At 36.3% G+C, this 23,310-nt stretch overlaps 1 protein-coding gene across 3 annotated transcripts in view; it reads right to left on the reverse strand.

Annotated features, from left to right (window-relative positions):
- Su(z)12 (Polycomb protein Su(z)12) overlaps positions 1-23,310 on the reverse strand; it is a 498,478-nt gene that overhangs the window by 137,693 nt on the left and 337,475 nt on the right. For all 3 annotated transcript variants that reach the window (XM_090397603.1, XM_090397604.1, XM_090397605.1), the window contains exon 11: positions 6,728-6,885. In XM_090397603.1, coding sequence (XP_090253729.1) covers positions 6,728-6,885 — 158 coding nt within the window. The remainder of the gene's footprint in view (positions 1-6,727; positions 6,886-23,310) is intronic.

Here is a 23,310-nt window from a genome sequence, read left to right on the forward strand (position 1 = left end):
GGCACTGATTTGCTACAAGTCATGCAACCTTTTGTGTGTGCATCACACACACACACAAACCTTTTTAATATGATCTGAAACCCAGTGTTTCAGATCATATTAAATTAATTGTAAATCCCTATCAAAATCTGTTTTCTAAAAATGACATAACTATTTCATAATTTAATACACAAATGAAGTTAATGATGTATTCTGGCTGTAGTTTTTTTGAAATGGAGTTGCAACCAGCAATTTTTTTAATGAAATAAAATAGAAAAGATTAAACCTCACATATTTTATAGCTTTAAAACACTTTGACTTGATTTTGCACAAGTGTTCCAATTTAATTATCAAACAAATAGCAGCACCTATCTTCATAAGTATTAAATTTCTATTTTTATATTGTTAATAGTGAGTTTTTTTTGTTGTTGTATTTAAATGTTAATGAGCTTTCTTATGTTTTAGTTTACAAAGTAGTAAGGGCATATACTGTTTCATGAAACTTGTTTCACAAAATAGAAAAGTTCAGTGTGTGCATGTGGGTGTGCTGGATTGTGATGGAATATGTATACTACTTGGAAAGAAATCAACAAACACCATAGTGTGAGGAACAAACAGCCATGTTGCCAACCTTAATAAGATGTAGGAACTCCATTCGCTGCAATAACTGCAGCAATCCTACAGGCCATATTTTCCACAAGTGTATGATAGCAGTCAATGGGAATTTTGGACCATTATTCCCGTAAGCATGTAATGAGATCTTGAACTGTGGTGGGGCAGATATCCCGTGACTTCACCCAATGCTCCAGTTCACCCCACAGATGTGGTGATGTTCATGTCCACAAACCACACAGTTACAGCAGCATTATGACATGGTGATTTGTCTTGCTGAAAGAGACAATGATCAGTTCTGTCGAAATATACCACAAAGTAGGAAGCATTGCATTGTCCAGAATGTTCAGATACCTCTTGGAGGCCAATGTTCATGGCGTCACACAGGTCCAAGGCCAGACCAGGAAAAAACAAGGCCATACCATCACACTGCCACTGAGGGTTATATACTCTGGTAAGAGATGGAGTAGTGTGATTCATAACAAAGCTTTCCAAGTTTCCATATCCCACTGTACACACTTTTTTTCACCACTGAAGATGCTGCATGCTGGTTCGGATAATGTGGGGGCTTGCATATTTCGGTCCTACAATGGAAACCCATGTCGTGAGCCTTGGTTCGTAAAGTTTGTGCAGATTTGTGTTTGAGTCAATACCCAGTACTCTACATTCGACGTGTCGTCAAGACAAATGCCAATTTTTAGATATCCTTCATAGAATCCTACAGTTGCATTTAGTGAGTGTGAACTGTACACTCACTAAATGTTATAACTAAATGTTATAACATTCTATAACAACACCTCTTTAAAACTTCACTATGTCACCTGGAAACAGATCCTATAACTTTGGAACATCATATTCCTCCAAGTTATACTGGCTACAAACACATGACTAGTTACAAGGTATGATACACCTTGCCCATTGTCTTCTTTCCAAGCAGTGTATTTCTTATTAGGGGTCAAAGTAAAAAGAATGCCGATGTAAAATTTTAGAGGTTGAGGGGACTATTGATATAATTCAAAAGGGAGAGAGAGTGAAGCAGGGGATCTTTCTTGCAGTAATATGACAAGACTGTGTTTTATCAGTATGCTGAAATTCACAAAGCTGTCTTCACCTGATTTGAGAATGGTTAAATCTTTGTTTATTGTTGACCTGGGAAGGCCCAATTTGTCAACAATTTGCAAACAGATAGGTCTGCAACATGGCATCTTATCACTTTCACAAAACCTCTTTCAAACTCTGTCAGTTCCCTTCTCACAGCCACAGTTACACTGTATGACAGGACTGCGTTAACAGCATGCTAAAATTCACAAAGTTGTCTTCACCCGATTTGAGAATGGTTAAATCTTTGTTTAAGACAACTTTGTGAATTTTGGCATGCTGTTGTAAATTGGGCCTTGCCAGGTCAACAATCAGTGTTAGTGAGATGGAAGTGCAGGGAATTGATTATAGCAGATCTTGAGGATTCTGTCATAAGTAAAAGAGGATTTCAACTCAGAGAGAGAGAGAATAGGTAATTGTAAGGGAGCATGGTTGAGGATACAAAACCATGGTGTACTGATAAAACAAACTAGATGATGGCAATCCAATCACAAAAGAGGAATTGAATATATACTGATGACAGTTTAGATGAACATTAGTCACAGTATTTATATGAACAGCAGTAACTGAACACATGTGAGAACGGATAAAGTGAACTGGTGAGAGATGGGTTGTTAATTAACCTGATTACTTCTCTAGTGTATTTAGTTTAGCATTTTTAAGGAACTTCACTACTGCATGTGAAATGCTGTCAGCAAGGACAAGTCAACAATAACATGTCCATATTCACTGACAGTAAAGCAAACAAGTATTAACCACTGCCACACAGAATGATGAGGAGCTCACAAGATAATCTTCAACCTCTCAAAGCTTTCATTATCAGTTATTTTGTTGGGTATAATACCGATGAATATACTAGCTGACAGGCAAAAAGGAGGATACATGATAGAAGCATATAAGTTATTAAAGGAGTTTTATAGAATTGATACTTTTTTCAGTATATGGCAGGAAGGGATCATTCCTGGAAATTGTAGAAGAATGTGGTAAGCAAGGGTATTAGGATTAAGTTTTCTGCTTGGAGGGGTCATGAAAGGATGAAATGGGTTGCTAGAGGTGGTTGTGAATGCTTCTTCAGCGAATGAGTTCGAGGTATGATTGTGTGAATAATGATTAATGTATAAATAATATGTTCTGGCTTTACCTGATTTGCCTTTTTCAAAGTCTTTGCATCTCAGCTCAGAAGTCACTTGAAAGGGAGAAGAAAATAGTCCTGTTAAGTAAATATGAAGATGGCTGGAAGCATTGTTAGCTAGATGTCATTGGTGGTGAAAGATGACTTCATCACCTGGTGAAACAGTACCTAGATTGGAGTTTTGGATTCTGTTCCCACAACCTTCTAACATGCAATGTGATGGTCCTCTTCAAGGATATGTGAAATATATGAAGATAAAGAGAATCCCCAATCTTTGCAGGTACAGCAGCAGCAGTTGGTTGGCTGCCAAAGAGTATACCAGGCTGAACGTGGTGCTAATATGTTTAGGTAGCTTCTCAGTTGGTTAGTTCATTATCCTACTGCCATCTACATTACAAGTCCATGCCTGAAGAGAGACCATATTCAGGTATGCTTCTCGGTATGGGTGATATGTCTCAGGTACTATCTGTTCCTACTATGTGTTCCCTTGCTATTTTTCTTCTTCACCTCTTAATATTAACACAAAAAGTAAACTCAAACAGACACAGTGGGTTATGGTAAATAAAACAAATCTACACAAAAAAAAAAAAAAAAAAAAAAAAAAAAAAAAAAAAAAAAAAAAAAAAACCTCTTCCATATTCGCATTACCAACAGCCCATAGAATAAACACCAACTTAATTAACGTGCACCATCATCAGCAAATATATAAACATGACATCCAGTTTCCAGCAAACTCTAAGTTATTGCTATAGGATGCCTAACTTGAATCTCCTCTAATTGATCTGTCCCAATTCTGACCTTCAACACTTAGAAAACATCCACTAATCAGTGACTGATAACATGGATTATACCAGTCAAGATCCACAGCATATCATGCCTACAGTAAAGTTGCAATCCTTCCCAACTTAAACTTTGAACTCCAACTTACTCCCATATTTTAATTCCACTGACCCAACTGGAAAAGAAGCTGAGGTATCTGTTATAAGTAATGAATTAAAACAACGTGTTCACCAGCTAACTAAATACCAGACAACACTCTCCACTTACCCACCACTCTAAATATATTCTTAACTGGTTTTTCTTCCAGGTAGGCTATTGAGTGGCCTCTACTCTTGGTAATTCAGACCATAATGTAATACAAGTTTCATCTCTAGTGAAATGCTCACAACCGTGTATCCTTTGGTACTACTGGGAAGATTTACAACAGTCATGCTTCTCATTTCCATAGTCGAGTGGCCACATCTAAATACTTCTTATCTATGTTTCAGAAATTATCCATTATGAAATAAGGACCTTCATTTCCCATTCTAAGAGAAGTGCCAGGGTAATAATAAAAACTAACGAACTAACTAAATAAATATAAAAGTAAAAACCATCGCAAGCAGCTTGAGACAAAAAAAACTAGCTTCATAGGCAGCTAACCCTGACACTAGTCATTAACAGTGCCAAGTATGACTTAATAATACCTGTCCTTAAACATATGTACACTATTATACGCTCAGCTTGCTTCATTGCACACATGGAAGAAAACCAAACATACAGATTCCAAACCATCTACCTACTGATCTCACATCAGCGTTGTCTAGAGTAATGGAGAAGGGTATCAACAGTCAACCTCTTCAACACTTCGAAAACTGTCCAATAATCAGGGACTGACAATATGGATTTTACCAGTCAAGATCTACAACAGATATTGCCTATATTATCCATCTCTAGCCATGTACCACAGAAAGATTTGGAGAAACCTGTGCTGTTACATTACACTTGACATTTTGAATGCATTTACTAGGGTTTAGCAGTAAATGTCTACCTTTGTTTCCTTGACTATAGCAAGGCTTTTGACTCTGTAGATTATGTGAAACTGTGGAATGTGTTAAGACCAATGGAAGTCCTAGAGCATTTCATTATCCTTCTGAGGAATCATTATTATGAACAAGAAGCTACTGTCCAAACAGATCTTGGAGAAACTGAGTATTTCACAATAGGTAAAGGGGGGGACAAGGATGTATTTCATCTCCTTACCTGTTTAATTTGCACAGCGAATACATTTTAAGAATGGCAGGCCTGGAGAAGTCTTCAGTTGGAATTAAAATTGGTGGAAAAAAATATTAATAATTTGAGGTATGCAGATGATACCACCTTGCTAACAGAATGCAAAGAAGATTTGGAGAAAACTTATTATGAAAGTTAAAGAAGAAAGTGCTAAATATGGTCTTAAACTTAACCTCAAAAAGACAAAATTTATGGCAACATGTGAACTTAATAATTTTGAAGTAGATGGGGAGAAAATGGAAGCAGTTAACAATTTTGTGCTCCTAGGATCTCGAATTGTTCAAGATGGTTATTGTACCGAAGAAGTTAGAAGTTTATTACTCAGAAAGAAAGCAATGACAAATTTAAGCAAGATCTTTAGCCTTGCAAGAAAAATCAGAAACATGAAAGTAATGGTATTCCCTGTGGTTCTCTATGGATGTGAAAGTTGGACCCTGAGAAAGAGTGAAAGAAGGAAGATAGATGCATTTGAATTATGAGTTTGGAGATGTTTACTAAGAATACCATGGACTGCAAAGCAAACCAATAAATCAGTGATAGACAGAATAAAGCCAGATTGCTCGCTCAAAGCTATGATCATCAAGCAAAAATTGTCATACTTCGGACATATTATGCGAGCAAATGACAGTCTGGAGAAGATGATGAAAGCAGGAGAAGAGGAAGACCAAGAATTAGATGGGTGGATGGAGTTAAAGAAGTAACTAGAGTGCACTTGGAAATTCTGAAACACATGGTCAGGGACAGATCTGAATGGAAAGTGTATTCGTGGGATCACCAGCAGTCGAAAATGACTTGATGGAACACACACACACACACACAGCAGTAAGTGCCTCTCAGCAGACTGCCATCTTATGATCTGCCTTCATCCCTTTGTAACTGGATTTCTTCCAGCATTACCACATGTAATGCTGGGAGGTATTCTATCTTCAATTTTTTAAAATAATGCAGGTATTGCTTGAGGTATTGGTATTTTGCCCCCCCCCCCATACACGACTTCCTCTCACTCACCTCAAATCTCATCCAGTTTTCATGATGATAGCATTTTCCATTCTTCTTACTCATGACAAATCTAACAATGCTTAAACATTACAAGCTTCAAGATCCTCTATTACCAGGTGTCCTGAACACTTATGACTATACAATCCTTCAACATGGTGATAACTTAGTGTGAAACACTGTAGTGCATAAACATTTCAAGCTTCATCATCATCTATTATCTGTGGTCTACAAACTGGTCTCTATATCATCTTTCAATTATGGGGAGAGGAGTGATAGCAACCTACCACCTTTAATGCTTCTAAAGCAGAATATTTTCTTTTCTCACATGCAAAAAAGGCCTTAGTTCTTACCTGCCTGCCTGTCCCATTTCCCCCCCCCACCACCACCTTTCATAATACTCACCTCTAAAGTCATAACTAGATCTCATATTTTGGACCAACATTTACTGTTCACTTTTCCTCATGCAAACATAACTTCTACAGAATGCTTACCTTCCATTCTGCTAAACCTACAACAGCTGCATAACATCCTTTTGTCTAGATGAAGTGCTGATTTATTGAACTTGCTATTTCCATTCATCTTTCATTCCATCTAACTTTGCTATGTGGAACAAACAGCCATCCTCATGAAGTATTCCCCAAAGATTTCCATCTCCAGCTCTTCAGGAAGAATATCAACAGATTACTTTTTTAATAGACCTCTGCCCACACGGCATTGTTTTGCTATAAACTTTGCAGCCTCTCATTTGTAGGAGTGATATTAAAAAGCACAGCAGTTACAGTACATCTTCCTAGCAATATTAAGATGATAATATGCATAATGTATTAACATTCAACATAAGATTAAACTACTTACCGACACACCATAATATGAGTTACTGGTGTACGACGTACTGGTCCCGTTCGACTAAAAGCAAAACCAGCTTGCGAATATAAATCTTGTGGGTTTCCGGCATAAGACCCATCATAGCATTCATTTATAGATACATCTATGCGTGCACCTTTGGTATGTGGCTATAAAAAATACAGTATATATTTGTATATTTGCAAATTAAATTTTATATTTATATTACATAGCACTAGATAATCTCTCTCAAGAAAGTATGTTACTTTTACATCAGATTACTTTATTAGTATAGGGTAGGTGATGAAAAAAAGTGACATGAAAGGCAAGATACTTCCCATGCAACAACTTAGCTCCTTCCTAGGATGTTACGTCTCATTACTTCCACTGACTTTGTGTTCTCCATGCACATGCTACATTCCTCCACTATAAGACTATAGCATACACATGCACAACCACGATGTCTTCTTGATAGAAAAACAATGGAAGCTAAATTAATTTCATTCATTTGTGATGTGCTTAAGATCCATTAAATCTACAACATGAGTGGTACCTAGGACTTAAAATCATGGAAGAGAAAAATATTTTCAATGTATATTTAAGTTTAACATAACAATGATTCAAAAATACCATACAGCTGTCTTTCGATTGCATACATTGGACATGAGAATGAGACAAGTTCCAGTGTTTTATCTGCTATTTTGAATCTGTGTGTGAAGACTTAATTGCAGGGAAGACATCATGTTGGAGGTTTAATGGAATTACGAGGTTGGTCAGAAAGGTTCTCAGCCTAACAATGAAAAAACAAATTTATAATGTCAAAATTCTTTTTATTTTTCATCTCCCTTAAGACTAATACATTCATTCCAGCAATGCACCAGCACCATTTTCCTCTCCCTGTAGTGGTTCACAGTAATATCTGCAAAACACCCTTCTATAGCTGCAATCACCTCTTGATTCGAAGAAAACACTGACCACCGAGGAAGAGATACAAGTCAGAGGGAACCAAATCTGGGGAATAGGGTGGATGTTTCAACAATTCATAGTGCATTGTCCTGATGAAAGATGATTTTTTTCCTTCTGCAAACCAGGTCTTTTCTCATGAATTTTTTCATCTAGTCTGGTTAAAAGATAGGAATAATATTCCCCAGTTATTATTTTACTCTTTTCAAGATAATTAATAAACAAAATGCCTATAGCATCCCAAAACACTGATGCCATGACCTTTCCTTTATTCTTCGAACTCTCGGGACACACTCTGATATCGCATCATTTAAGTATTGTTTAATTGCTTCTCATGAACTGAACTTAGTATACTCGTCTGTTGGTCATAATTTTCTGCATTGTAGTTCAGCATGTAACTTTTCATAACGGAACATTCATAAACTTAATTGTACAATGAAACCTGTGGAGCATTCATGACTAAACAAATACACGTAACCACAGTAATCAGTTTTAATAAGTAAATATTTCATCTTAAGTATGATAGGACATCATCAGTACAGTTAGTGCGCATGATTACAATGGAATCCCAATATGCGTGCAGTAGCGTGTTATAGAATTAAATTAAAATAAGATGACATATACAAAAATAATTTTAAACAATTTTGTATGACAATTTTCCACACTTTATGGATAGCAAGAATGTCATTACGGTTCAGATCTGGTCTGTAAAGTAGACAGATCTACATAGATCTTTATATAAATGTTCATGTTTATATAAAGATCTATGTAAAAGTTTGGTCTTTTTTCAAAGGATCCTATGGTTTGGGTTTTCAACTCCTTGTGTGAGGCCAGATTTCTGCGGTGTGATAAGATGGATATGGTTTTGATGTTCCGAAATGGTTTATTAACAGATCTACCTGTCTGTCCATAGTTCGATACATTGGTCTTTTCACACCATTCGGAACATCAAGACCATATCCGTCTTATCAAACCGCAGAAATCTGGCCTCGCACAACATGGAGTTGAAAACCCAAACCATAGGAGTCACTGGAAAAAGACCAAACTTCTACATAGATCTTTATATAAACATGAACGTTTATATAAAAAAAGTGCTTAAGCCCTACTTCACAGATCAAATCTGAACCGTTATGACATTCTTGGTATCTCTGAAGTATGGGAAAGTGTCATACAAAATTGTGTAAACTAATTTATATATATGTTATCTTATTTTACTGTAATCTATTTTTTCTCCAGATATATTTTAATTTAATTCTATAACACGCTACTGCACGGATATTGGGATTTCATTGTAATCATGTGCCCTAATAACCATTTCGTCTCAGTCACTGAGACATCTTCAGGGATTACAAAAAAACTAATGTAACAAACACAAATAACAAACAATACTAAGCACAACCACGTGGGTGACACTAAAGTCCTAACTAGGTGGAGCGCCCTTTACGGGCGGTTGTAGGTGGCCTGGAATATAGGGTGGGACCTCTGGTGATAAGTGTTTCCCAAATATTAGGAAGCTTAATGCAACCGTATTTATTAAGATTTGGTTGATTTCTGAGAGCTGCTGCAGATTCTAAGAATAGTGTCTCATTTTTGAATTTGTTGTGGCGGAGCATGGTGGTTTTATTCCATGAGATCCTATAAGGTTGTGTCCAAGACATGGTCAGCAAGGCCTGACTGATCATAGTTGTGGTTGCTGATCTGCTTGTTTGTCCAAAGTATGCCAGCTTACAGGAACAGGGTACTTTATTGTGAGACCAAATCGCCGCTACTCGTGCCACCCTCTCCGTGATGAACACCGCTATTGGCTCCTTACAATCAGAGCTCTCTGCTGTACTTAACCCGGAACTTTGGTCTATTCTCTCTGGCATCTCAGAAGCTACTACACAGAAAGAATTTCAAAAAATAAAAGATAAATACATCAAGAAATATAACAACCTGGTGAAAGCCAAACTGCAACCACTCCAGACAGTAGTTAACCTATCTTCCAGAAAGCTCAACAACGATGGCATCAGTGCCTTAAGCCTCGGCCACAATTTTGCAGCCGCTCTGAAAGTGGCGGAGCTTGATATAATGTTTAATATCGAACGCTGGATCTGTCGCTTAGCGCCTGAGATAGCAAATAACATCAAGCTGAACGTTGTGAACATCCTTGCCCAGTCTTTGCCGCCAAAAAGTAATTTATCGTCTGCCCAATGCACTGTTCTCATGAAATTACAGAAAAAGCAAAGTATCATCATCACCAGAGCGAACAAGGGTAATGCCACAGAATACAATCGAAAAAATGGGAATTATTCTCTGAGATTGCTCGACCTACACCCCGCTAGAACACGACTCCACAAAAACACAAGTTAACAAATTAAAAAACTTACGTAAAAAAAGTATCGTCCTGGCCCCCGGACATCACTAAAAAACGCAAGCCCTTCTGTTCCCATCCCCTCTGAATATACGGTTTACCAAAAATCCACACACTCAATTCCCCACCAAGACCTATAGTAGATGCCACTAATGCACCTTGCTACAGACTGTCTAAACAGCTGGTCAACTCTCTGACCCCCCCCCCCTCACCGGAAGGTCCACTTCCTATATAAAAAACTCGACACACTTTAAAGCCCTCACAGAAAATTTAACCTTGGATAATGCAGACATATTGGTAAACTTTGACATCTCCTCATTGTTTACCAATATCCCCTCAATTGATACCTTAACACTCTTAGAAAACGTTTATCCTTCTGACATCTTAGATCTCTTTTCCTTTGCCATCAATTCTGGGTATTTTTCTCGGAAAAACAAAATCTACAAGCAGATAGAGGAAACCACCATGGGTTTCCCCCTCTCACTAATTTTTATATGGAAGATTTTAAAAAATGAGCCATAGCCTCAGCCCCCTCTCAAACCTTCTATCTGGCTAAGATATGTTGATCATGTGTTCTCTATTTGGCCTCATGGCACAGACACACTACACTCCTTCCTAAGTCACCTGAACAGCCTACATCCAAGATTCCAGTTTACGATGGAAAAAGAAAAGAACAACTGTTTACCCTTCCTAGACACCCTTAGTTACACGCCTTCCTAACGGTACACTTTCCTTCACTGTATATAAAAAACCCACGCACACAGGCAGATACATTCACAAACTTTTCCACCATCACCCTGCTCAACAATATGGCATTATTAAAACTCTTACCAAGAGCCCACAATCTTTGTTCCAGTGGAATCGCCCTTACTACTGAACTTGACCACATACACAACACTTTCCTCTCCAATGACTACAGCGATCACAGTATCAAAAAAATAATCAGTTCCTCCCCCATTCCCCGGTCTTCTCATCAGAAAGAGTTTAGAAACCATCACCATACCCTACATCCGTGGCACATCTGAAAAAAATAGCCAAGATTTTAAACAAGTACAACCTACACACAGCATTTAAGCTCCACCACAAACTAGCTACCCTTATCCGTTCTACAAAAGATCAGCTCCCTCCTCTCTCAGTGCCTGGAGTTTATGAAGTACCCTGTTCCTGTAAGCTGGCACACTTTGGACAGACAGGCAGATCAGCAACCATCCACCTGAAGGAACACAAGTCATACATGTGCAACCAGGACTATGGTCAGTCAGGCTTTGCTGACCATGTCTTGGACACAACCCATAGGATATCATGGAAAAAAAACCACCATGCTCCACCACATCAAATTAAAAAAAAAGAGACTATTCTTAGAATCTGCAGCAGCTCTAGAAATCAACCAAATCTTAATAAATACGGTTGTATTAAGCTTCCTAAGATTTGGAAAACACTTATCACCAGAGGTCCCACCCTACATTCCAGGCCACCTACAACCACCTGTAAAGGGCGCTCCACCTAGTTAGGACTTTAGTGTCACCCACGTGGTTAGGCTTAGTATTGTTTGTTATTTGTATTTATGTTACATTAGTTTTTTTTGTAATCCCTGTAGATGTCTCAGTGACTGACATGAAATATAGGAAGTATTAAATTCTGTTTTAATCTTTTCTGAGTGTTGTAAAAAATCCATCAAGCCTCCAACATCATTATATAGGTACTATACAAAGACATCTGGTCCTGCTGAAAGATATGATCAGGACCATGTCTTTTGATATCTAAGCTTTTCAGAATTCTAAAAATTAATGGAAATTTTCTTCAAATTCTAAAAAAACAAGCAATGTATATGCAAGAACCACAATTCACACTAAGATCAAACAAAGACCACCTGTAGTCCTAAGGAATGTTTGAGGACAGGTAAGGTGTTCTTGGCTATGCTGAAGGACCGATGCAGTGACAAAAATGTAATCAATGCAGAAAATAAAATATTCCAACTTAGCATTTAGTTCTGTTAAGTTCATTATCAGAAGCAGTCACTTGATTAAAATAAAACAAGTGCTGCCAAAAAATTAGCCCAATCAGCCATCTCCAGATTTGCTGATCCAGCAAATCTGGAGATGGCTGATTGGGCCAACATATTCCAAAGAATCTTAGAGGAGGTGCTCTTAGTTGAGAAGCATTTTCCTCTGCAAACAAATACTCTTTTCTCCTGCCTCCGTGGCATCATAAAATTTTTTAAAATGCTATGTTTTGCAGACACTGCCTTTCTTCATTTTTCTTTATATTTACGTAAATAAATATAAAGAAAAATGGATAGAAAATCTAATTCAAATGGACAATAGTAGATTGCCAAAAATACTATACAGATATAAATTAATCAGAAAAGAAGAATTAGAAGACTAAGATAATGACGGCATGAGACTAAAAAATCTTCTTCCTATCATGAAATTCATGATAGGAAGAAGATATATTTCAAAAACAGTTATTACAGATGAAAATCTCTCAAATTTTAGGCAAGGAAAGGTCCTGGTCCTACCTCAACATCAGAGATGTTTAAATAAATGTTTCCATTTAAAACTATAAGAGTTAGATATGGGTCTGGCCAAGATATCTTTTGTTCAGTGCCAATACCATGGTTTTCAAATAGCAGATATAGTACTGGCATTTGCTTAGTCTTTTTTCCCACTGAGCAACCTACTGAAAGGAAATTTAAACAGGGCAGAGGCCAAGGAGAGATTTCACTTTTCTTCACAGGTATGATAGTGGATTTGTTGGGAAAAAAAAAAAAGAGTGGATATTATGACGTCATGGAAATCTATGGATTCAGATGACTCATCGTGGCAGATCCATTATTCACACAATATCTGCCTATCCTTCAAGTTATTCAGTGATGAAGCATCCCATCCCCTCCCCCAGCAACTTATTCCACCCATTCACCACCCGTACTAACCACACTCTTACACAATTTTCAATTTCCAGGAATGACCTCTTGTTCTCACTCTGTCTTCCATGCACTGAGAAAAAGCCTTCGGCATCAATCCTCATATCTCCTCTTTTTATTTTTCCTTGGAATCCTCTCCATGATGTCATCCCCACAGAATCCATGCGACCAGATCTGTGCACAGTAGTCCAGATGTGGCCTTAAAGGAAACAGTAACTTGACCACATTAAACTGTAAACCATTTACCTTTGCCCATACTGCCAATCTATTAAATCATCCTGAAAGATGTAAACATCACTTTCACTGACTATCGCTCTTCCCAGTTTTACATCATATGCAAACAACTTAATATTTCCCATCAATTATTTGTATTTGCTATCAAAACAAAGTCAATGCAGTCTTCTCCATAGTAATCTAAAACTATTTCTATATACTTTTTTTTTTTTTTTTTATTCGCTCCATATTCAATTTCAGAATGACATTTTAAAGTTTTCATGAGAACAAAAAGCCCACTTGTCACTAGTTGCAACAATTTTTTATGGAAAAAATTGAAAAGTAGAGTGATAGACTGTGCCATCAACATTTTGATGATTGCCAGAGATAGATACATTCACTCATCCTTCTGCCATAATTCATCACAAAAAAAAAAGGTATTATCAAGAGTATTGTACACAGAACTCATACAATATGCTCATCTGAACTGAATAAAATTAAAAGCAATTGAATATTTAATGGATACAAGAAAACTACTATTCAAAAAATTGATAATTATCATCCTTCTACCAGACTACAATCCGGTGTGAAAAGAATTTCAATACCCTACCTTAAAGGAACCTTGGAAAAAATAGCAAGGTTTCTTCGTAAATTCAATCTACATGCTTCCTTCAAACCAGCTCGGAAACTGTCTTCCTTCCTACCATCAACAAAGGACATGAGAAGGATACTCTATCAAGTATCCCGCTCACGTCATCTTTCCTATTTTAGAAAGACTGGGTGCTCTACCTTGATTAGAATTGAAGAACAAGAAGACTATATTACATTTTTGGGATATGCAAGTCTGGCCTTGCTTCTCACATTATTGACACTAAGCACAGAGTTCTTTGGAACCAGACAAAATTCTTCACCCCAGCAAGTTCAAATTTGATAGTCTCTTTCTTGAAGCATGTGAAACGTTAAGGAATTGTCTGAACCTGAACTGATCACTATTAACTGTCCGCAGGTGTCTTTTTCAATTAATTAATAATTATTTTATTTGATTTTTTTATTTACTATAATTGTTTATTTAAACTTTAACAGTGTGATATATGCTTCAGCTGAGACCGAGACACAAGCTAGCATATGCATGATTTATGACTCACTATTTTGCTTCACCTTTTGAATGTAGTTAACGGCCTATCTCTCTGACAATGTCCACGTAATGTTGGATGATATATATTGATTCTTTGAATAAATTCTATATAATTTTTGTCACATGTGTAAGCTGTGAAACTTAATAATTTCCCATCAGACCATTTTCACTATTATTGATGTAAAAATTAAACAACACAGGATCAAGTACTAACCCTGCAGTACAAGACACCTGCCTTTTTCGATATTAAAAGGGATTTTATAAAATTGATGCAAGTAAAAATTTTCAATATATGACAAATAGAGAACTAGGGTCCATCAGTGGAAGTTGTACAAGAGTGTGGTTAGTAGGGGATAGACCAGATTTTTTATTTTTTTTTTATTGCATGGAGAGTGGTGAGTGAGTGGAATTGATTGCCAGAATTGGTTATGAGTTCCCTGATGGTGAATGGATTCAAGGAGAAGTATGATAAGATTTGTGTATATGATGTTTGGGTCTCCCACAACGAGTCTCCAGACTCCATGGAGATGCTGTAAATAATAATATAAAACCAGACAATACATATATGAGAGAAGCTGTCTATGTTTGTTTCCTTAATGGAAAAAATCAACAGTATAATCTTACTCATGAAAAAGATATCAAGAATGTTTGGGAGAGAGCAGTTATTTTGTAAGAGTTATCTGACATTCTGGATGGGATGTGAAAAACTTGGGTAAAATGACAGCAAATGCACTGGCATCTAAAACTGTGTGATATCTGCACTCAGAAAAGAAAGCCAGTTGGTGCTGTGAACATCTCCAAAGAAAACAATTTGGCCATTAGCATGGACTGTTAAGAACTTCTGCATATTGTGCACCCCCCCCCCAACATACATAACTACTAAAACATCCTCTAATCTCACTAGGACAGCAGCAGTAAGACTAACTAAGTAAGTAAGATTGCATTCAATAGTAAAAATACCAGTGTTTCTAAAAGTGTTACCATTAAGTGACCACTTGGTAGTACCACACCAAGGCAACTCGATGCAAAGGTGGAGCAAGCTCCCTCACTATTCTTGATATTTTCTCATAATGTAAAAACACACAGCTCCAAGGAGATGTAATACTGCTTTACATTATGAGGAGAGGTCACTACCCAGACTGGTTTCAACATTTTTTTGAGGTCTCATCAGTGAGTAGCTAGACCTAGATAATATCAAAGTTTAAGCGAAAAGATCTTGCATACCTTCGCTATACGAATGCCCGAAAGGTGTGCCACTATATTATATTATAACATATTATAACTAAGATGAAAAGCCAAACGGCTATTTTTTTCTGGCGAAGTTGATAAATTAAGGGGATAAAAATCCCTTACTGTTTTTCAGCCAGTACGTGAAACTCTAAGATCGAAAACTATGATCTAAGTGTTTCATGCCGACGAACTATCGGCAAATCCAAGCGTAAGTGACCACTTGGTAGTACCACACCAAGGCAACTCGAAGCAAAGGTGGAGCAAGCTCCTTCACTATTCTTGATATTTTCTCATAATGTAAAAACATGAAACACTTAGATAGTAGTTTTCGATCTTAGACTTTCGCATACTAGCTGAAAAACAATAAGGGATTTTTATCCCCTTAATTTATCAACTTTGCCAGAAAAAAATAGCTGTTTGGCGTTTCATCTTAGTTATAATATGTTATAATATAATATAGTGGCACACCTTTCGGGCATTCATATAGCGAAGGTATGTAAGTTCTTTTCACTTAAACTTTGATATCATCTAGGTCTAGCTACTCACTGATGAGACCTCAAAAAAGGTTGAAACCGGTCTGGGTAGTGACCTCTCCTCATAATGTAAGCAGTATTACATCTCTTTGGAGTGTTACCATTAAGTTTGGTGCAATATACTATCAAACTGTCATTCAACTGAATGACCTCTTCAAAGATACACCCTCAAAAAGAAGAAATGATGGACTTCATTTATGTTGTATATGGAAAGAAATGGGAGAAAAGCAGACTGGACCTGTAGTCAGGAGTCCAATGATAGTTTCTGGCCACCTTGAGCTTCCAACAAGCAAGGTGGTCATACTACACTATAAAATTATATCTACTGTAGTAGCCCTAGAACCAGAGAGGTTAGCCTTTCCTCTGACGTGTAGATGTTACATCTTAACCACTGCCTATGTTGGTTCACTCCTAGTTTCCTTCAAATTGTTTAATGCTTTTTGGATATGGGATTGTTTATTATTATTATTTTTTTTTTTATGTTGAGCCCATACATAAGCGGTTGGTTAATCAACCTATAATAGGTTAGTATTGTGTATGGGTCAAATGTCAATCAGACATCATCTTGGAAACATACCAGCAGATTACAATATTAGTATACAGAACAGATTCAACACACTCAATTTGTGTGAAAGAAAACCATATGAACTATGGGAAGAGATTAAAGATGTAATTAAAACAGATGCAAAGAAGAATATTCCAACAATTTGTAAGAAGAAGTTTAAATGGCTGTCAGAAGATGCCACCAAAACTGCTCAGGAAAGGAAGAAAATGCAGGCCACAGTAAATTTGCAGGAAGTACAGAATTTGAATGACAAGCCAGAAGAGACAAGGAAAAATACTTTAACCAGGAATGCCAACAAATAGAAGACCAAAACAAAAAAAGGAAAAACAAGAGATCTTTTCAAAAAGATCAGAACAGGGAAGTTTAGTGCCAAGGTGACAATACTGAAAAGTAAACACAAAAGATATCTTACAGAAGCTGCAGACATCAAAGAAAGATGGAAAGAGTATACAGAAGCCCTTTATAGAAAGGTCTCCAAAATTACTGAGAAATTTGAAGAGCAGGATTATACACATGAGTCAGTACAACTGGAAAGTGAAGTAAGGTGGGACTGCAACAGCTATCCAGTGAGAAGGCACCAGGATGAGATGGAATACTTATTAAGCTGCTCAAAGTCCTGGGAGAAGAGGCAGATAAAATTTTAACAGCTCTATGTCAGCGAATTTGGATCACAACTACATGGCCTAGGGAATGGAAAAAATCAGTTTAAATACCTTTATTGAAGAAAGGCGATGCAAGAGAGTACAAAAATTACAGAACTATAGCACTGATTTCTCATGCAAGTAAAGTGTTACTTAAGATCATTCAGAAGACTGGAACTATTCATGAAGAGAGAAATGCCAGGTGAACAGGCAAGATTTTGAAAAGGCAGAGGAACAAGAGATCAAATCGCTAATGTGAGATGGATAATAGAAAGAGCACAGGAATATCCAAGGAATCAAGGCTTTTGACTCTGTAGATCATGTGAAACTGTGGAATGTGTTAAGAACAATGGAAGTCCCAGAGCATTTCATTATCCTTCTGAAGAATCTTTATTATGAACAAGAAGCTACTGTCCAAACAGATCTTGGAAAAACTGAGTATTTCACAATAGGTAAAGGGGTGCGACAAGGATGTATTTTATCTCTGTACCTGTTTAACTTGTACAGCGAATACATTTTAAGAATGGCAGGGCTGAAGGAGTTTTAAGTTGGAATTAAAATTGGTAAAAGAAATATTAATAATTTGAGGTATGCAGATGATACCATCTTGCTAGCAGAATGCAAAGAAGATTTGGAGGAACTTATTATGAAAGTTAAAGAAGAAAGTGCTAAAGGTTAAGTTTTGAGGTTAAGTTTAGGTCTTAAACTTAACCTCAAAAAGACAAAAGTTATGGCAACATGTGAACTTAATGATTTTGAAGTAGATGGGGAGAAAATGGAAGCAGTTAACAATTTTGTGCTCCTAGGATCTCGAATTGTTCAAGATGGTTATTGTACCGAAGAAATTAGAAGTTTATTACTCAGAAAGAAAGCAATGACAAATTTAAGCAAGATCTTTAAAGATAAAGATATTAGCCTTGCAAGAAAAATCCGAAACATGAAAGCAATGGTATTCCCTGTGGTTCTGTATGGATGTGAAAGTTGGACCCTGAGAAAGAGTGAAAGAAGGAAGATAGATGCATTTGAATTATGAGTTTGGAGATGCTTACTAAGAATACCATGAACTGCAAAGCAAACCAATAAATCAGTGACAGACAGAATAAATCCAGATTGCTCCCTCAAAGCTATGATCATTAAGCAAAAATGATCATACTTCAGTTATATTATGCGAGCAAATGACAGTCTGGAGAAGATGATCATGCATGCTGAAGTTGATGGAATCAGGTGAAGAGGAAAACCAAGAATTACATGGGTGGATGGAGCTAAAGAAGCAACTGGAATGCACTTGGAAATTCTGAAAGATATGAATGGAGAATCTATGTTCACAGAATCACCAGGAGTCAAAAATGACTCAGCGGAATATAATAAACAATTGTGTATGGATAGTGGGTTGGGAAAGGAGAAACTTGTTTACATTTGATTTAAAAGATTTTATATTGTATTCCTTGGGAAACACGTAAAGGGGATTCCACAATACAGCAGTAACAGGGATGAAGGAAGAGGTAAAGAAACTTGTTCCGTGGGTTTCAAGGTGTACTGTGAAGGTATGTTAGGGCAGCTGCACATGTTCCAACAGACTTAGTAGTGAGTGGGGGAATTACAGACTATTTCAAAGGTTATATTATAGGTTATTTCAGATGAACATTTGCATTGGAAATATTTATAGAATACACATATTGCAGAAACCAAATGCCTGTGCAAAAGTGGGATATAAGCAGAACTACTAACAAAACCACCAACATGAATGGACAGACAAGAGATCTAACTGTTGCATCACTAAAGTTGGTGAATATTCAACGCCAGTATGCAGAACACCAGAATTTTGAACTTCAATGGTTTACTGCTTGACAATGCAATCCTATAACACGTTATTTCTAAATGTATATTGCAGCAAGTTGTACCACCTCATATCATGAGTAAATTTTCAATTGAATCTTGATATGACTGCAAGTTCTAGATAACATCTTCCCTGTCTTATAGCTGGAGCAAATTTATATTGTGAATGTCACAGCAATTTTTTTTTTTTTTTTTTTTTTTTTTTTTTTTTTTTTAAACACACTGCATCTTTTCTGCAGCAGTGGACCTCAACTTGCATAATGCTAATATTCTGCACTGAAATAAGTACAGGGACCGTTTAATCTGTTGTCTGCAATGACAGTTATTTTATTTAATGTATTGTTGAATTTGATTCTCATACTGTGGGTAGAAAGCAGAAGCGATAAAAACTTCTAATAATAAAGCTTCCGAAGTCAATAGGGCTTTGTCAAAGTTGACCACACCAAAGTCTTCAAAAGCATTTATACATCTTGTTCTTAACTAACACTGTAGCAAAGACATGGAACCACTGCACAAATGCATCATAGTAAACCATGTTTTGCAAGTGATATTTAATATCAAACTATTAATGAAATATCACAAACCTGATAAGTGTGCAAGGTACAATATTTCCAACCAGAGGCACTATACAGGATATGATTTCTGTGAAAATATTTATTAATATGAAATGTAGAAAGCAAGCCAGCACACAAGCAAATTAATATTATAATTAGATTTTTACAAAGAAGCTGAAGTATTGGAAGAAAACTTTCCTTTAATGCACTTTTTAAGGTCTTGTTTTTATTTTTTCTAGAGAAGATAAAACTCACAGCAAAAAACTTTATTTATTATGCAAGGGGCAATAACCAGTCTTTACTAATTCCAAATTGACTTCCAAGTTATAAAAGTAAAATTATCATCAGGACATGTGATTTTGAAAAATCACTTCAAATTTGCACTAAGAAGGTAATATACAATGCCTGAAACAGAAAATGAAGTCATTAACCCATAACTCAAGATAGTACATAAGCACTGATTTAGTGTTAGTTTTAGCAGAAAAATATCAGATAAAATGACCAATACACTGGAATACACTACCTATATTACAACATTAATGTAAACTATAACATATGTTAAAAATTCATTATATATACACTCCTCTAGTGTATAAATATCCTTTTAAAAAGATTTAAAAGGAACTTGAGTTTATAAAATCAAGTCAAACTAAGAAAATTTTGGTTTGTACCTGAAATATTTGCTGAACAATATTGGCTGACCAAGTGACAGCTTAACAACTATTGCTGGTCAGTATGGGGTAGGCAAATAATAAATACCATATTATTTGCTAATAACTAATGAAAGCCATTCCTCACATTAATAATCACGTAGTATTAAAAAATAAAATTATAGTAGAAGAAAATGTATGGGTCATTATAATAAGCCTTTGGAAGACCTATAAAAACCAAAAATGACAAAGCAAAAAAATCATATCCAGTCTAGTAATTTTTATTTAAAACTACATACAGTTGTCTATACTTCCTAACTAATCTGTCACCAAGGTTATTCTGAGATAACTTTTTACTGCAAGAAAATGCCGTTCAAGAACTTTCATGGTATATTTAAGATAACCTACCTATATTAGTTATTCATCTAATTCACAATGGTTAAATAATACAAGAGAGTGAGATGTATTCTATATCTAACTTCGATTATCGCTACTTAAAAACAACCACTTTTCCGAACATCATTATGAAGTCTTTGATCTTAAGCATCTTGATCTCTGCAAGCAATGAAAAGCTTCACTGTTGAACAATTTCCCAATGTTTCAAATAACATACAAGGAGACTGACAGTGCAACTACTTCTGATAATTTTAATGGGGGAGATCAACATCAACAGCACAAGATGCAAATACCAGTACTCTCACAACATTCTCTTCAAATGAATATCAAACTAAAATATTTTATTTGCTTGATCACTCAAAAGACGTTTTTCCTGCTGAATCAATACCATTTGGTTTCATAATCAATAGATGCTCTTCCAATGCTTCACACATGGTTAAGACTTAATACAATTTGCAGTGCGATGAATGATTATCCAACATGTGCATATTATGTCCAATGGAAAACGGTTCAAGAGCACCAGGATTTCATTTCTTTAGTGACCAAAAGGAATTTGAAGCAGGGGGAAACATAAATGACCCAACTTGCCATCCACAAAAGATTGCACATTTCACGTACAATCCACAGACTTCAAGAAGATATCACAAATTTTATCATTAGTAGTGAAAAGCATTAAGCCAATGTTTGAAACAAGAATTTTGGAATAATTAATTTAAACTATAAATAACTTTTGCATAACCATAAGATTTGTGTGTGAATATACTAATATTTTGTCAGCATCATAATCAATTCCTTCATATGTACTTTCAAGGATCACACAGGATACAGAACTATTATTAATGCCTGCGTGCGTGCACGCACGCACACACACAAGGGTGGTCTGAAAAGTTCTCGGCCTAACACTGAAAAAATGAATTTATAATTTCATAATGATTTTTATTTTTCAACATAATCTCACTTAAGACTAATACGTTTATTCCAGCGATGGTCCAGAGCCATTATGCCATCACTATAGTGGTTCTCAGTAAGATCTGCAAAATACCCCTCTACAGCTGCAATCACCTCTTGATTCGAAGAAAAACGCTGACCAGCGAGGAAGAGTTTTAGTTTTGGGAAGAGATAGAAGTCAGAGGGATAGTGCAAATCCCCTAATTTTCTCATTGCAAAAACACCTGTGGGCAATGATGAAAGATGATTTTTTCCTTCTCAAACTGGGTCTTTTCTCACAAATTTTTTTGTCCAGTCTGGTTAAAAGATCGGAATAATATTCCCCATTTATTGTTTTACCCTTCTCAAGATAATTAACAAACAAAATGCCTTTAGCATCCAAAAACACTGATGCCATGACCTTTCCTGCTGATGGAACCGACGTTGTCTTCGTTGGTGCTGAACAAACGGCTTCTGTCCAGTGTTTTGACTGCTGTTTAGATTCAGATGTCTAATGGTGAATCCAAGTCTCATCCATAGTAATAAATTGATACACAAAAATCAGTTTTTCATGTTAAAACACTCCAAGCGCTGTTAAGAGATTTTCATGCGAGTGTGTTTTTGATCTGCTGTGAGCAAGCACGGCACCCATCTTGCACAAAGCTTTTTCATTTGCAATTCTTCATGCAAAATATATCCTACACGTTCTTTTGAAATGCCTAGTCTCAGCAATTTCTCGTCCTTTGACTCGCCAGTCATCCAACACCAGATTGTGTACTTGATCAATGATTTCTGGTGTTGTTACACTTTTTGGAAGTCCTTCACGTGGATCGTCTTCAAGGCTGGCACGGCCACATTCAAACTCGGCAGCCCATTTCTTAATTGTCGAAAACAAAGGAGAAGAGTGCCCATAAACTTTTTTATGAACTTTGAATGAATTTCTTTTGCTTTAAACCTTCTTTTACAAAGAATTTTATAACCGCACGATACTCAATTTTATCAATTTCAAGGGATACATAACACTTTTGCTTCAGACAGCTGTATGAAACAAACTACTTGATAGAATGACTTGCAATTTCACACGGATGCTTATGACAGATGTACCAACTTAAAGAAAAAATCTTGCCAACAGTGTTGCCATCTGTTGCGAGTACTGGATGTTATAATCAGGCAACAGCAATCAAGGAAAGGAACGGGTAGCAATAGCATTCAATATGAAGAGAAACTTCTTGCTTAGAAGGCTGTTTCATGTAGAGTTATGTGGGCATCGTTCAAAGTGGTAAAATTAATAATTTGTGCCTATGGTCCCACAGAAGGTTCTCTTAAGCAAGAAGTGCAGGAATTTTTTGAGTCATTATAGCAGGCAGCTCACATAAAGAAAATGGGAAAAAGTGGTCCCTGTTGGAGATCTAAAGAGCAGAGTAGAAAATGAATCCAACCAGGTATATAGTAATGTTTGGTGAAAATCTGGAGAAATGGGCAAAGCTAGTAATAACAGTAAATATCTACTGAATTTCTGTTCAGGATATGCACTGGTCATTATTAACACCAAATTCCAACATAAAGATAAGCACAAGTTCATGTGGAGAGAAGAAGCTAGAAATAACCTCATCAACGATGTCATTGTGGATAGCGATATCTTCATGCTGATTCAAGATATAAGAGGGTACACAAAA

This window comes from Typopeltis vanoorti, chromosome 9 (assembly GCF_054136105.1).
Source record: "Typopeltis vanoorti isolate ZY-2024b chromosome 9, IOZ_Tvanoo_1.0, whole genome shotgun sequence".
Taxonomy (NCBI): Eukaryota; Metazoa; Arthropoda; class Arachnida; order Uropygi; family Thelyphonidae; genus Typopeltis; species Typopeltis vanoorti.